This window comes from Squalius cephalus (genome assembly GCF_949319135.1).
Source record: "Squalius cephalus genome assembly, chromosome: 12".
In the NCBI taxonomy this organism is placed as follows: domain Eukaryota; kingdom Metazoa; phylum Chordata; class Actinopteri; order Cypriniformes; family Leuciscidae; genus Squalius; species Squalius cephalus.
The window spans coordinates 11,388,260-11,403,945 of NC_137133.1; the positions used below are offsets into that span (position 1 = coordinate 11,388,260).

At 39.3% G+C, this 15,686-nt stretch overlaps 2 protein-coding genes across 2 annotated transcripts in view; one reads left to right on the top strand and one right to left on the bottom strand.

The window, feature by feature from the left end:
* On the bottom strand, positions 1-6,256 carry six4b (SIX homeobox 4b; the record flags this gene model as incomplete). The annotated part of the gene is made up of 3 exons (XM_079887343.1): positions 1-975; positions 3,112-3,749; positions 5,523-6,256. 3 exons carry the CDS (start codon positions 6,254-6,256, stop codon positions 500-502), a joined length of 1,848 nt encoding a protein of 615 aa, XP_079743469.1. The 3' UTR covers positions 1-499.
* Positions 6,257-6,441: 185 nt separating this feature from the next.
* Positions 6,442-15,686, top strand: part of prkchb (protein kinase C, eta, b) — a 48,251-nt gene continuing 39,006 nt past the window's right edge. The window contains exons 1-2 of the mRNA XM_079887342.1: positions 6,442-6,512; positions 7,899-8,109. Coding sequence (XP_079743468.1) covers positions 8,044-8,109 — 66 coding nt within the window. The 5' untranslated portion in view covers positions 6,442-6,512; positions 7,899-8,043. The remainder of the gene's footprint in view (positions 6,513-7,898; positions 8,110-15,686) is intronic.

Sequence of the window (15,686 nt, forward strand, 5' to 3'; positions counted from 1 at the left end):
TGGGATGCATAGAGTTGTATGTTTGAATCAATAATTCTGTAACATAAAATTCCTCAAGTCAAACATAACAAAATAAGCTTTATCACATTTGCATCGTCACACTCAAAGAATTTAAATACAAAAGACCATAAACAACAACAACAAAAATCTGTGCTTCAGTAAAATCTTGTAAAATGAAAAAAGCTGCATTTTTTTTTTTTTTTTTTTGATTCAGAGCACATTTGTTTTGTGCTTTTTAATGGGTCTTTTCGTACATGTTTTGAGGTGCGAGTAAAGACACTGCAGCCAAATAATCTTCAAAAGGTCAGTGCATTGCCTGGTACATTCTGCAGCCCTCTTAGTGCAAGTTGGGATATCTGAGGACAGGAAGGCACTGTTCATATTTTATATCCATCGGTAGGGTTCATTTGAGAATGATTTGTGCTTACAGAGTCCGTAAGAGCACAGTGTGGTGAGACGAAACCTGTCGAAATGCTGCTCTTAATTTTTAATGACATCATCAGAGGTCGCTTCCATCATCGTCCATCTGTACAGTCTGCAGCTTGGCCAGCTCTTTCCCTTCCATGTCCAGATCCCCACAAACAACCCTGACTGGGCCTTCTCCTGCCCTAGAAGCAACATGCAGGCTGTTGGGCAGCTGGACATCTTGAGACCTGTAGTCTGAAGACAGGGCTACACTGTTCTCTTGGAGACCACGTCCAGCTTGACTCAGAGCGTGATGTACCTCGGTGCTGGAGAGGGCAGAGGTGACTGTGGCTGTTACGGTAGGTTGAAGAGAACCACTAGAGGAGGAAGACGAAAGGAAAAGGGAGGCTGTGTAGCCCAGGTTGCCTCCTTGGTCCAGGGGCATTTCAGAATGATAAGTGTAGTTTCCAGACACATCCAAAGGCTCCTGCTTCACAGTCTGGGTGTAGAGCAGAGTTTGGCTCGAGTGCTGGGGAGAGTCACTGACCACATTGCCCAAAGGAGCAGAGCCTGTATAGAGGATAAAAGAGAAAATGAAATCCAGTTTAGTAAATGTAGTTCTCCATCTCTAGTAAGCCTCATAAACTATTGAATAGGCTATATGTGACGCGCCGGAAGTTGCAGTTGTTTAAAACAGGATTATTAAAAATATATATATATATGTATATTGTTTTTGGTGTGTCTTAAATTGTTTGAAATTCTAAATTTAAATACCGTTTTGTACCGTTTTTAAACCGTTTAATGTATCGTGGGCAGATCGCTGTAGCGGCATCATTAGTTAGCCGCATCATATCATTAGCCGCGTTAGTTAGCAAGAAAACTGAATTTTAAAGAAGAGCTTATTGCACAATTCATAAATATATTGTTAAATGTATGAAGTAGGCTATATTATAAATTAATATGTTTTACATTTTCTCTGATTACTTAATTATTTTATGTAGGCCTATGTTTACATAAATTTCCTAATGCTGTCAAAAATGGCAGTTTTTTTTTTTTTTTAAGTGAACAGTTAAGATTTTAATTATTATTTTGTATTATGTAGAACCATAATATTTATATCATTAGAGAAAACAGACTTTCCCTTTTCATTCAGTGCACAAAACCATTGGTCAAAACTATTCAAAATAACATAGTTCACATATTGTGCTGTGACTTCAAGGTAAACCCAAACGCCTCTGCAGAATGGCCTGGACATCAACCCTCCCAGTTTAATACAACTCATTTGAGAATGGATGAGAGAGAAAGGACAGAGCGTGAAGGTGTGATCTGTTTATCCAGATGGGACTCCTTTGTTGCTATCTCAAGAAGCTCGCATCTTTTTCTCTCTCTTTCATTCTTTCAGTCTATCTTTTTGTACTTCTTTTCCTTCTTTTCTTCAGAACTTTTCAAGTGAACTGTAAAATGAAACACCTTTTTCATTTTCTGTTTGCGGTTAGACTCGCTATGATTTCCTTGTAACTCTAGAATGTGGTTCTTGGCACATGTCTCTTGCAGTGACAGCCTCTGGCTTTTGGCCAGACACTTTTCTTCCATTAGGCTTGCACAAATGTCTGATAAATAATCACAGAGCCCGAACTCCTCCTCCCCTCGCTTTACTAGCTCACTTTCTGAAACTAGAACCAACGTTTTCTACAAGTTTTCTGTAGCTTCCCGCAGTCATTGCTTGTGAGGGCTGTTGTGTAAAGGTGGTCAGGAACATATTTTCCTTCCATCTGACTTGTACATTTTGAACAAAATCTGAAATTACATCTCACTAGTTTTGGCTCCATAGACAAGAATGGCATTGCAAGGAAATTGCTAATGTTTCTTTGTATTTGTGAGGCACTGGAAATCAAACTTTGTGCTTTTATGAAGACATATTTTATTGAATTGCCTTGAAAATTATGGGCACAAGGAAACAGGGTTTCGGCTAAACAATTTTAATATCGTCTTTTTCTTGCTGGATCGTTTGGGCCCAACTGTTTTCCTTCTAAATCAAAAGTTCAGCCAGGGGTGGGTTTGTTTTTATGTGGCTCGTAAACTGCATATTAAAGGATAAAACAGACGAGCGAGAGAGGAGCAGAACGCAGCTAGCCTTGCTGTTATTGATGTGGCCATAAAATATTCATGGAAAGAACCATTAGTGAGTGGTTAGGGCCATGAAGGGGAGGTGGGGACCGTGTTGAGAGGCCTGCGTTTGGTATGATCCTCTAGCCAGTTGACCTGGACCCTCACATGCCTCTCACAGTTTTACCCACAATACTCTCCAACTGCCCGCGACCAACAAGGCTCTCTTGCAAAACCTCTGCTCTTTTGCATCTAGCTCTGCGGTCACTTTTGGCAAGCTTAACCGCATAAATGTTCAGTCTTATTCTCCAAAGCGATGATGTAATTACTCTGGCTCTTATGAGCTCACTAGAAGTGCTCCGACTACTTTAGGTATTGTTGTTATTGTATCTTCAAAGACATATGCATGAGACACAGAGGCGCAAATCAGACGTTTTAAACTGGAAGTGGCAGACAACAACGTTGTTGACATTCATTGAATGCACAAAAAGACACTGAGACAGAACAAAATATGTTCCTTAAGTGTTCTGCAGAAAGTCAGTCATACAGTCATTGTATTTTTGGGTGAACATCCCATCTAATTGAATAAGGTCCTCCTACCGTGAGTGGATGATGTTGAGGATGGTGGCAGCATTAGAGGAGGAAGACCCATGGTGGTTTCATTTCCTTGGAGATTGACCACACTGTAACTGCTGAGATGAAGGGCTCCTGAGGTAGTAGATGGCGTGGAGGGGGCCGAAGCAAAGGAGACCACTGAAGAAATAACTCCATCTTCAGCATTGGAAACTAGAGTCTGCATGGCGTCTAGCTTTCCAGGGGCAGGTTCAGAAACCCCCATTGGGAATGGAGCATAAGACACAGAAGACCCACCTAACAGCCTCTCCTGACTGTGATGGGAGACCCTCTGGGGATCAAAGGTCAAGAAATGGCCACTTGTGGTGCCAAGTCCATTCAGGAGAGCATTGCTACTGTGTGATTGAACGTAGCCTCCACCGTTGATGTAGTGAGCATTCACGCTCGCTAGGTCACCGTTAAAACTCATTCCTCCAGCTGCGTGTGAGGGCATTTTTACATCTCCAATTTGTTGGATGACGGTGGTTGTTCCTCCATCCAAGTAAACTGTAGGGGGGGCTGTTCCATGTGCGACTGAGCTAGAAGAGCCGCTGGAGAGGGGACGTGGTGACAAGTCCTCCTGGCCTTTACTGGACTCATCTTCTGTGCTGTGATTATCTGACTCGCTGAAAAAAGAAAAAGAAAAAAAAATCATTGTTTAAGAAATAGACCCTTTGGTTTGTGTGCATGTGAGTGCTGAAAAAACGGTGCTGAAAATGTGTTTTGCATGAGAAATTGCTTTTTTCCCTACATAGTCATCCACCATTTGCACTCTTGGGAATTTACTCTTTTCATTTTGAATTGTTGTAGTTTACTTCATATTTTCCAGAAAAAATGTCCATAGTCATTTTATAATGCCTTATGTGTTCTGTGTGTAACATTTCTAATAGATCTCTTAGTTTCTTTGTTTCTCTGTTAATCAGCAAATTAAAAAAAATAAACTGAAAATTAAAAACGTATAAGCACTAGCTGCTTTATCAGTAGCCTATATGCACTTGTGTAGATACACTTTAGGAAATAGACTTTATAAACCAATTGATTAACTTGTAAGCACATTGAAATCACAAATAGGCTACTGTAAAAGTCAACCTCTTGTGCGCTTCTAAAAACAGACCGCTATAATAAAATCATTTTCTGTAAATATCTCAGCCATCATTTCTAAAGTTGACTTCTTGCCCCCGCGGGTCAAAAATCAGATAAAAGGATCTGAGCTCTTGGAGGCATTTGGAGGGTCTCTTTACAGACTATGACAGCTGCGGGTAGATCGTTCAGAGAGACTCGAGCAAGTCGCATAGATATACAAAGATCTTATTGACACGACAAACCGTTGATCTTTTCTGATTCAAAAGGCTCGCATAAGGAGTTCATGGGCATCTTCGTTCGAACAATGAATAATTATCTTTGTCAGGGTGACAGTGCAACATCAAAGCTAATGCTCACTGCAGACTCATACGGAAAAAACTGACATCCCTTATTTACGAGACTTAAGATTTATTATTTATGATAAAAGCAACATTTTGCGGGCGGTATGGTTAAGAGTTATTTCCACCGCAGCTTGAAACTCTGTGTCATACAATCAAGATGCAAGCAAAAGTTTACAAATACAGAGCTGCTTCTTATCTGCCTCAGTTGCCTCAAGCTGTGAAGAGGATTTTGGCCACGTCAGGAGATTGAGTGCAGATCCCCCTGAGTGATTATCAGGGTGGGACAATGGCTTTAAAATCCAGAAACAAACATAGACAATGGCTATGGTAATGCAATGGCTGATCATATCTAAAGTAAGCCGATGGTCTGTTTTGGTAGTGTTTGAAAGCAAATACACACGTCTGTTAAATTGTTTGTCAGCTCTTTGTTTTGCTTATCCAATTAATGTGACCCTTTTAATTAAATCTCACAATTTATAAAATGTCTACATCGTTAAAAGAGGCTTATTGATTAGCTGAACAGACTCTACTCCAAATCTTGTTTTTGCATGTCAAAGAAGAACTTTTAAACAATTCTTCAAAGAACGTTTTATTCTCCAATTCTTTTGGAAATCATATGTAGGCCTACTTCAAAAATGTACTTTAAAATTGATTTCAAAGGTTTCAGAGCAACATAAACAACTTTTTGTGAAAGCCAACTCAAGAACCCTATATAGCCTACAGCCAAAATGGCTTTAAATAAGAAAATGATTCGTTGATAACACTATGTGACTTCAAAGAACCACTGAAGAACCTTAATTTTTTAAGAGTGAACGCGTCACGGTCTCCACGTTCTTTAAAACTACACCTAGAAGCGCTCAAAGCTTCGTATTTCAAAACATTGATGAAACGTGTCCTCCATTCGGTCTCGCGCATTCCATCATCCGTGCCCCCCTCTCAGTCAACGATTTAGATACAACTATAACTGCGTCCTACCTTTTTGACTGCGCCTCGGATGGATTTCTGTCTCTCTGCCTCCTGTTTTTGAACCAGTTGCTGACCTGCGTCAGAGAAAGTCCTGTCATTTTAGCCAGATTTCGTTTCTCGGCTGGAGATGGGTACCGGTTCCGCTTGTACATTTCCTTCAGCGCGTTCCTAGACCTCTCTTTGAAACAATACACTGTCTCCTCTCCGTCCCAGATTGTCCGAGGCAGCGGATATTTCCTGCGTAAGCGATACTTGTCCACGGCACCCAGCGGTCTGCCCCGCGCCTTCTCCGCCTCGGTGTAGCGCGCCTTGTACCACATATCCTGCAGGGACGAATGGTTTGACGGACTGAAACTGTGGTTCTCCAAAATGCAGTAGAGCTCTTGGTAGCGGGCCTGGTGGAACGCGACTATCGCTTGAGCTTTCAAGATGCTCTCGTTCCCCTGCAGCAGGTCACTCTGCGGAAGTGACCAGAGGAACCTGGCCAGGCGCTCCACGTTCCCACCCTGCAGCAGCGCTTCGCAGACGCACGCGACCTGCTCTGGGGAAAAGGCCAGGGAGGCCGGCGAGCAGTCCAAAAGTTCGGCATTCTCCATCTGCAACTCCGCGGGGTCCAGCACTGACAGCTTGACACTCCCACGATTCTCCCTCTTGATCTCATCGGCACTAATGACCTCGCTTGAGGAAGAAGACATTTTGAACGCGTCCTGATAAGTCACTCCTCTGGGTTTCAGGCAGCACATCAGGCGATCGGGTTTCGCCCCTCCATCCAAGCACGATCAGGTATCTGGCCACTGTGTGGTGTGGATAAGATCTGGCGTCCCCCGTTCCACTACAAGTTTAACTCCACAGCCCACGTTGGAAAGGAGTCCAAGTCCTGAGCGCATTTTGATTCGCCGCTCTGGCCCTGCGGGGTGGAGCGACTGGGATGTGAAGACAAATGTTTGCGCTGGGAACGTCCATCAAGGGTGCCATTTATAACGCGGGTACCTGCGCAAGGTAATGCAGGCTGCACTTCGTCCTCACACAATACTAAGAACGAGTTTTCACATTTTCACATGTACAAAGTAGTTGCTTCCTGTTCAGATTGTGTCATCACTGACTGCTATGAGGCCAAAACATGCCTTTTCTTGAAGAATGAGTAGTAAAAACAAATGAGCTTAATAGGCGATATCACTACACTCCAGAGGTGATACGATTTTATGTCATGATCTGTTAATGAATATTTAAAGACTATCATCTGAATGAGCATATCTGTATGCTCAATTAAGATATCTTCACATTTTAAGTTGAGTAAACTTAAAATAAAGTAGACTGGACTATAAAACAAGTAAAATGAAAATATAATTTGAGTTGGGACAACTTTACATTTCAAGTTGACTGAACTGAAATGATAAATTTCAGTTGTTTAATAGAGTCTAGTCAACTTTATTCTATATAACTCTATATTCTTTTTTTTATCTATAACATTTCAACTTCACTAAACTTACAAATTTAAGGCAGCACAGTGAAACACTTACATTTTTAAGTTGAAACAAAAATCTAAATTTCCAGTTTAGATTAGGTGAAGTGTGTATATATATATATATACACACACACACACACACACACACACACACACACACACACACACACACACACACACACACACATTTTCTGTATACGTTTTTGTATACATATGTTTTCCAATGACTTGTATTTAAGCACACACACACAGTGTTTTTAAAGTTGTTAGCCTGCTTTATGTGTTTATAAATTTGATTTGCTTTTAAACTAAAATATTTACTATTTTTATTCAAATGTTTAAAGTGAACTGATGGTGAAATTTTGGATTACCACAATAAATTATTCATACACAAACTTTAAAACCCCATTGGTTATAACAACAGGACTCTTTGTACTTGACAATAATTTTTCACAGTTTTGAGTTCAAATATATTTACAAACTTCTTTAATTTATTGCAGATAAATATGGGAATATATAAGTGTGAGACACAGAAAGCAAAATAAATAAATAAATAAATAAATCTAAGTTGCAGAAATTGAAGCAAATTATGCTACAACACTCCTCTATTTGACTTTTAGACAATTAAATCTAAGAGCCAATGTTTTGCTTAATGTCATACTGTCATTTTGAGTATATGTTTACGTTTATTTTGGAGATATAGTGTATTGTCTAGAAAGCTTCACCTTTAACTTAAAGACATTAAATTAAAGAAATATGAAAAATAACTAAATTATGCAATGCTATTTATTTATTTAGGTTGTGTTAGAAACAAGCATTTTCTGAGTCTCAAATATTGCACTGCAACTTCCATCTGTTTATGTCTGTCCATTTGTCAGACAGGCACTGACAATCTGCCTCTTGATTGCACTTTTTTTCAGTTTGTCATGCTGTTTACTGGAAACTGAAGGTCTGTATGGGAGCCAACAACCGCAACAGCTGACAGGAGGCCCCAGAAGCCTCCCACAAAAGCAAAGGGAAGTTTGATGTGATTGCATCCCTAAAATTAAACCCAGCACAAACAGAATGCCTGGCAGCAGCTCTGTGCACAACCCTGCATTCACATGCTCTTGGTATGAAGATGGAATGAAGGTACGTAGGTACCAGACTTTATACTGTCCAGTGCTTATAGAAGCCCATGCAGGGGAAAGGCAGTAAACTATGTCTGGGATGTTCAGCCATCAGGAATGGACTATGTAATGAAGTGAGCTGTCATGAAGTTGTGTTATGGTGAATTACAAACATCAGGATAAGACCTCTGTATAACCTTGGGAGCATGCAGCTGTATAATGGCCACAGTGCTACCTTTATCCCTTAGATTTCCAGTTTAGATTAGGTGAAGTGTTGCCTGTTGTTGTGGGCATGGCTTTTGTTAGCTGATAATTGGTTTAAATTGTCTGTTAGAAACAATTAGAGACAATGGAGGATGATGTATAGGTTTTTTGTTGTTGTTGTTGCTGAATATTTTAAATCATTGTTATAAGCACTTTGTCAATCTCTACAAGGCTTGTTGATAGAAATATCAACTCTTTACAAGGATGTTATCTCTAATCAGTGTATGATGAAATGTTGTGATGATGTGTTTCTTTACAATCCATCATTGTAAATGGAGCATATTGGCTTGCGCTCATGCACATCCATATGTGCACACTGCTAAGTTTTATGTGATTTATGTCTTGCATGCTTTTTTTTTTTTCTTCTTTTTTTTTTTCTTTACAATTTAAAATAGTCCATTCTCGTTGTTAGTTTCTGTTCACTAGCTGCTTGGGTGGCTTGTGAAGATTTCCCTGGTTGAATCAATGTGTAAGAGTGGGATGATAAGTTTGTCAAAGGGGGCTGGGTGTTGGAATTCACCAGAGAATTTCCTGCCAGTTTAAATCCTCAGTATACCTGGAGCTTCAGCAGATGATCCAAAACACATGCAACCAAATCCATCACAATGCTTCAGTTGAAGGGCCAAAAGAGACCAAACAGAGAGAGAGAGAGAGAGAGAGAGAGAGAGAGAGAGAGAGAGAGAGAGAGAGAGAGAGAGAGAGAGAGAGAGAGAAAGAATGAAGGAGACCCAATATCTTTTCTCTGAAATGTTCGTTCATTCATTCTTTTTTGTTTGTTGTTGATCCCAGATTGATCAACTTTCAAAGCTCCCTGAGGTGGTTTAGACAAGTTCATTATTCACTGAATAACTGTTTTTATTTATTAGGGGCCAAGCACCGAAGGTGCGGAGGCACCTATTGTATCCGTTCGCGTTCTTATTATTATTATTCTTCTTCTTCTTCCGCTCTTGGAGTCTATGGCAGCCCATAGAACCGATTGCGGGAAAGTTGTTTTGGTTTGACATTCTGATAGAGGACAGTCCCAACATTAAGTACACCAATTTTGGTGTGTCTAAGTCATTCCCTCTAGCGCCACCACCTGTCCAAAGTTTCACTTTTACTTTGCTAATAACTTTTGAACCGTAAGGCCAATCAGCGAAATCCTTTTTTCCTCTGATTCCTGAGCTCATGCCGATTCGATTGCACCCTATATCGTCATTTTCCGTCATAAAAACATGGCCGCCATTTTGAATTTTCCTAAAAAGGTACTTTTTCGAACTCGTCCTAGACGGTTTGTCCGATTTGCACGAAAATTGAATCGGATCATCTTCAGGCAGTGGTGACAAAAAGTTATTAAAATCTTGTTGATTCGTCAAACCGTTTTCGATAAACGCATGAATACATTTTACGTAGCGCTAGCAAAAACAGTCGTAAGGCTGTATCTCCGCAACGGTTTATCGTATTCAGACCAAACTTGGTACATGTACTCACAAGCATGACCTGAGGCTACATGCTGCGTTTCGGCGCAGCGCCACCTACTGGTCCGGAGATATGAAAAATGGCTATTTTTGCTTATAACTTCTGAACAGTTTGTCCAAAAATCATAAAATTGGTCTCGTTAGATTCAGGGCGACATGCCGAGTCGACTGATATCCAATTTTACCATATCGGCTATTTTGACTGTCGGCCATTTTGAATTATGTGCTAAAATGCTGTATTTTATGAACGCATTAACGAATTGTTACGAAACTTGGTGTGGGTCATCAGCACGATGCCCTGAAGGAGCCTGAGAAGTTTCGAAACAGCGCCACCTAGTGGTGAATTTTTTTTTTCAAATGCTTATAACTTTGGGTGTGGTTGACTTATTTTCAGGAGACTCATCTCTTTAGACTCCTGAATCCTTGCCGAGTCCAACAATACCAAACATGCTAGGTTTCGCCTTACGGTTTGTGTAGCGTTGTGATTTAGCACTTAAAAAACATTAGGCGATATCTTCGAAACCGTTTGTCCGATCGAGACGAAACCACCGTCAGAAGTTTGGAATCATAGCTTGTTAACTAAACGTCAAAGCCCAAATGCGAAAATATGGATGTCTAGAGGTAGTAAATTCCAATTAAAGTCATGTGTCAGTCATTTTTTACGTGTTTTTTCATATAAATGTCTATAACTCCGAAGATAATTGAGATATTTTCACCAAAATCGACACACATATGTATGGGCTCACTCTGAGGACACATAAAAAAAATGGTTGGACTGAGCCTCTTGGTGGCGCTATAATAGAACAAAACATGAAATTCCCATTGACTTCAATACAGTTTTGTGAAATAAAATGCTATACTAAACAAATGCATTGGTGTAATATTACAAAACTCAGAATGTGCCATCTGCACCATCCCCTGAAGGTACCCAACATATTTAGAAACAGCGCCACCTAGTGGTCAAAAGTTATAACAAAATTTCCAAAATTGCTAATAACTTTTGAATAAATTGGCCTATTGTAATGCAACTCATCTTAGTAGATTCCTTGGGTCAAGCTGAGAACATAGATACCAAGTTTACCTTATTTGGCCTAACTTCCTGTCCGCCATCTTGATTTTCATTCAAAACCTACTTTTTCGAACTCCTCCTAGACCGTTTGTCCGATTTTCACCAAAATCGAATCGTATCATCTCCAGACCGTGCCGACTAAAAGTTATGGATTTCGTGTCGACAGACGAAACCGTTTTTGTATAGCGCAGCAGCAAAGTTGAGGCATGATGCTAATAGCACTAATCAGGCTTTATCTCTGCAATGCCTTGACATATTGACACCAAACATTGTATGTGTCATTGTAACTTCACTCTGACCACATCACATGAGTTTTGTAACTGCGCCACCTATTGGTCGAAAGTGATAATCCATTAAATCATATTTTTAATTATTGTTTCTATGATTTTTCAGGCATTTTGCCTAAAATCCTCTTTAAATGTCTTTAATTGCTCATTGTTGCAGTTGGTCTGACACTTTCAGACATGTCGGCCTGTCTTGTCGTCTTATTCTGCTTGGCCCCGGTAATGGCTGCTTGCAGCTATATTTTTATTTAGATTTATTAAAGTAGTCAGTTAGTTTTTCTTTGTCATTTTATTTATTTATTATTGCTTTTTTCATTTTATTTAGGCTATATATTTTTTATACCAGATTGATCAAAACGTCAAAGCTTTTTAAAAGGTATGCTCCTCATTCATCATTCATTGACATTTTATGTCTTGATATCAAGGTATAGAGAGTGAGTCCCTATTCCACTAAAATATGTTCACCACCCGCTGTCTGTTTCATTGCTTGTGGCATCTCCACATGTCCGACACTATGGCCATGAATGAATCCTTTGTCGCACTGCAACTGCACAGAAGCAACCCACCCCAACCCTTTTGCAACCTCCATCCTTCCCTCCATATGTTCCCAATACATCTAAACCTGTGGCCTGGGGGCTACCACTAAGCACCTGCCCCAGCCTGGGCTACAAAGGGGGCTATTCTTCATGATGAATTGACAAGCTAAAATTTATGAAGACTTAGGAACATCAGCGAGATAGGAGGGAGTGGGATATTATGTCTACTTTCATAATGTTTCTGAAGGTGATGGTCTGCGAGAGTGTGATGTGTGCTTGAGCGTGTGTTTGTCTATGTGCTTTGTGCATCTGTTTGTGCATGTCTTTCTTTGGTTTCCCCCATGTCTGGTTTTACCAGTCTTGCAAAGGGGATTTTTTTCAGTTTGTTCGCACCGCGCACTGAGCTGTTATCTGTGAGATCAGCGCATGCTAAATGTAGGATAAAATGCCCTTGATTTGACTGTAATGCTGAGTTTCGGATGGAATGTAAGCAAAACGAGTCAGCGCAAGCATTCTTTTATTTCTTCTGACAGAGGTTTGGCACATACTCTTTGGACATGCTTGTCTTAAAAAATGATCAATTTAACTTGCTTCACAGTTTGAACAGAGTTCAGCTTCCTCACTTCACCAGAAATGACATCATCATGGCTGTAAGTTTACGGTTGAGCGTTCCGATGGTTATAATGAAAATGCCAGGTTGAACAGATACGTTGGTTGCTGTTATGTTTTGCGTTCATTAAAATTAATAATCGTTCTAATTCTATGAAAATATGAATGTCCACATCACAGCTGGAATCACTTTAAGAATGATTTTTTTTTTTTTTTTTTTTTTTGCTGATGAACGATAAAAACATTGACAGCCAATCAGAATCCAAACAATTTTAAAGAGACAGATGACATAACTGCAGCGCGCTAATAGAGTGTTATTTTGCATTGGCTAATAGCCTATAGTTATCGTTATAGTTTTCTTTACAGTAACGCTAGGCAACCTGTAACCCGTGTTTTTCCAATTCGTAACTGGGAGTACATCGATCTAGTAGCCTACGAGTTCACGGGTGGGAAGTCACGGGATTGACTGCCGTTCCAGTGCACTTTCACGGGTATAAGGTTGGAAAAACACGGGTTACAGGTTGCCTGGAACGCGGCATTACCTTCCTTATGTGAACGGGCCTTAAAGGGATAGTTTAACCAAAAATTAAAATCCTGTAATAATTTACTCACCCTCAAGTTGTCCCAAACCTGTATGAATTTCTTTCTTCAGCTGAACAACAACAGCAAAATATATTTTGAAGAATATGGGTAGGCTAACCAAACAGTTGATGGACCCCACTGACTTCCATAGCATGGGAAAAAAAAAATACTATGGAAGTCAATGGGCCCAACGACTTTTAAAAAAAATATCTTCTTTTGTGTTCAGCAGAGGAAAGAAATTCATACAGGTTTGGGACAACTTGAGGGTGAGTAAATGATGACAGGATTTAATTTTTTGGGTGAACTATCCCTTTAAGAGTGTGCATGGTATGCAGGATGTTTGCATTAGTGTGTGCCTATATGCTTAGGACTTGTTCAATAGGTAATTCTGACAGACAGGGAAATAAGCAGAAACTCAGAAAACCACAAGGGTAAACACACTCGTTTAAGATGAGACACCCCACTACAAACAATTTTTTCACCTTTGTCTTGTTGTCAAGGTAATGATGCCAACTATTCTTGAAGACTGGTTGCTGTATCAAATATATTGTGTAGGCGGTTAATGTGTTACATTTCCCACCCCTTTAATTGAGTTCTAAAGAAAAAAATTGTCTTGCTGAACGCTGCAGGCAAACTGTCATCTTAATGCTCTGATCTCTGGGCCTGTGTGGCAGACATACATGTGTTTAATTTAGTTGTCACTCTGGAGGGGGAAGAAATGATCTTAACCTTCTAAGAATGATTGACAGTGGGACAAACCATTGCCTTGAAGAATGTGCTTTTTGTTTCAGTCATATTACCTTTTAGGTTGTTGCAGTTTATCATCAACAGCTATCTTGCACTATATTATCAAGTTAAGAGTCTTGCTACTTTTTGGCAAGAGTCCTGCTTTCTGACATCCCTAATTGACCCTTAATAAATATAATTAAATGCATTTTCAACTGTCTTATCTGCGGATAGAAAGGTGTGAAGTTAGAGGTCAAACAAAAACCATTGTTGTGAGTTAGTGGAAAGGGAAAATCACTCTAATCAGTCCTATTGTTCAGCCATATCGGATTCCACCAATGAATATGAACAGCCGCATATGAGTTGTCAGCCTGGTCTCATTGTTAATACGTAGGCATTAATACGTAATTTTCAAAGATAGAAAACGTACTTTTTTGTACGTTTGGATATATGCTGAAACGTATAATATGGACGTATCTGCAACGTTTAAACGTAACATTACGTTTTTTCAGCTAAAAAACGTAAACTATTTACGAATATTTCATATCATAAAGATATCTGTATAATTTCCCTTTTACCATTTTATAGATTATAAATGTAAGATCCCTTAACCCTAACGTTACTCCCACACCTAAACATACCCATTTTATAGACAATATTAAAAGGATAAAACGTAACTGTTAATTGACAGATATGTGTAGGGAAATGGCAGTTTTATTAACAATATAGCATTAAAAGATAGTTTGAGCCACTAATCCTACCCTACCCCTAAACCTAACAATTTCTTAAAACTACGTAACGTTAGGCTACAATTAAGTTATAAAGAAAAACAACAGACAGACACGTATAATCACAATAATGTATTTATTGAGAAAATGTCAAAACCGGTACCAAAAGTCGTTCACATGACGATGTGTCGCAGTCCTCTCTGGCAGTATAGTTTTGTATGAGGTAACGTTACAGAGCAGAATTTAAGTTATTAATCCATGAAAATGTTAATCCGTTTTCGGTTCGCTGTTCGCTCTGTGAAGGCGCGCGCGCTTCTCCATTTCAAATGTAGTAGGCTACACCAACTTAAACACGGCATTTCGCAATCTGCGATGAAGCATCGCGAAGCATGCGAGAGCCAATGAGCGTTTGATATCACTGATATCGCTTCGGGCGCAATTTTTGAATTTGAATCTTACAGTCTATGATTTGAATTCACCACGAGCCGTTTGACGTTTACTGTCTCTGCTGAGAAATGGAGATGAAGATCACTGGATAAAGGGCTGAATTTGGATCTGTTTCTTGCAAACGTATGGATTCTAAAGGTTTGGATTACATCAAGCTAATAAAATTGATGTCTTTTGTGAATTTATGTTGTGTTTTAGTGTATTATGGGTCTATAGGAGAAAACGCCTTTTGTGTCTCACGGTAGATAAACCAAATATTACAAAATGGTTAAACGATTAAAGAAGGTATTTTAAGGGTTTTAAGTGTATTGTTGTTTAACAGCATGTAGGCTAATCCTCCGAAACGAGTTTGCAGCAGAAGGCACGAACAGAGCGAAATGTTATTATTTATGAGTAACGTTATTATATGAGTAACGTTAAACTGTATTAATAAATGCGACTGAAAATTTAATTTATAAGACAATTGAATGCAACAGAGTCAAAACATTAATGCCACGATTGTAATATGCATAAGTTAAATAGGAATAGGCTACGTACAAATTTGTACGTCGGTAAAGTTGTTTATACGTAAATAAATTAAGTTTTTTTGCTGTCAATACGTAAATATTATACGTTTTAGTGCTGTAAATACGTCAGTATTATACGTTTCTGTGTGTATAAAACGTAAATAAATGTACGTATGGTAGAACTACACTTTACGTAAAAATACACGTATTCTCATGAGATCACGTTGCAGTTGTTAAGATTATGCCATTGGACACTGTAATGACATACACTGACATACATTCATTGTCAAATTCAGTGATTTTCCCCCCCTTGTTACTTATGGCAACAAACAAAGCTAAAATATTAAAATGACAAATATGACACTTGTATTGTAGTGACTTTGTCATCTGT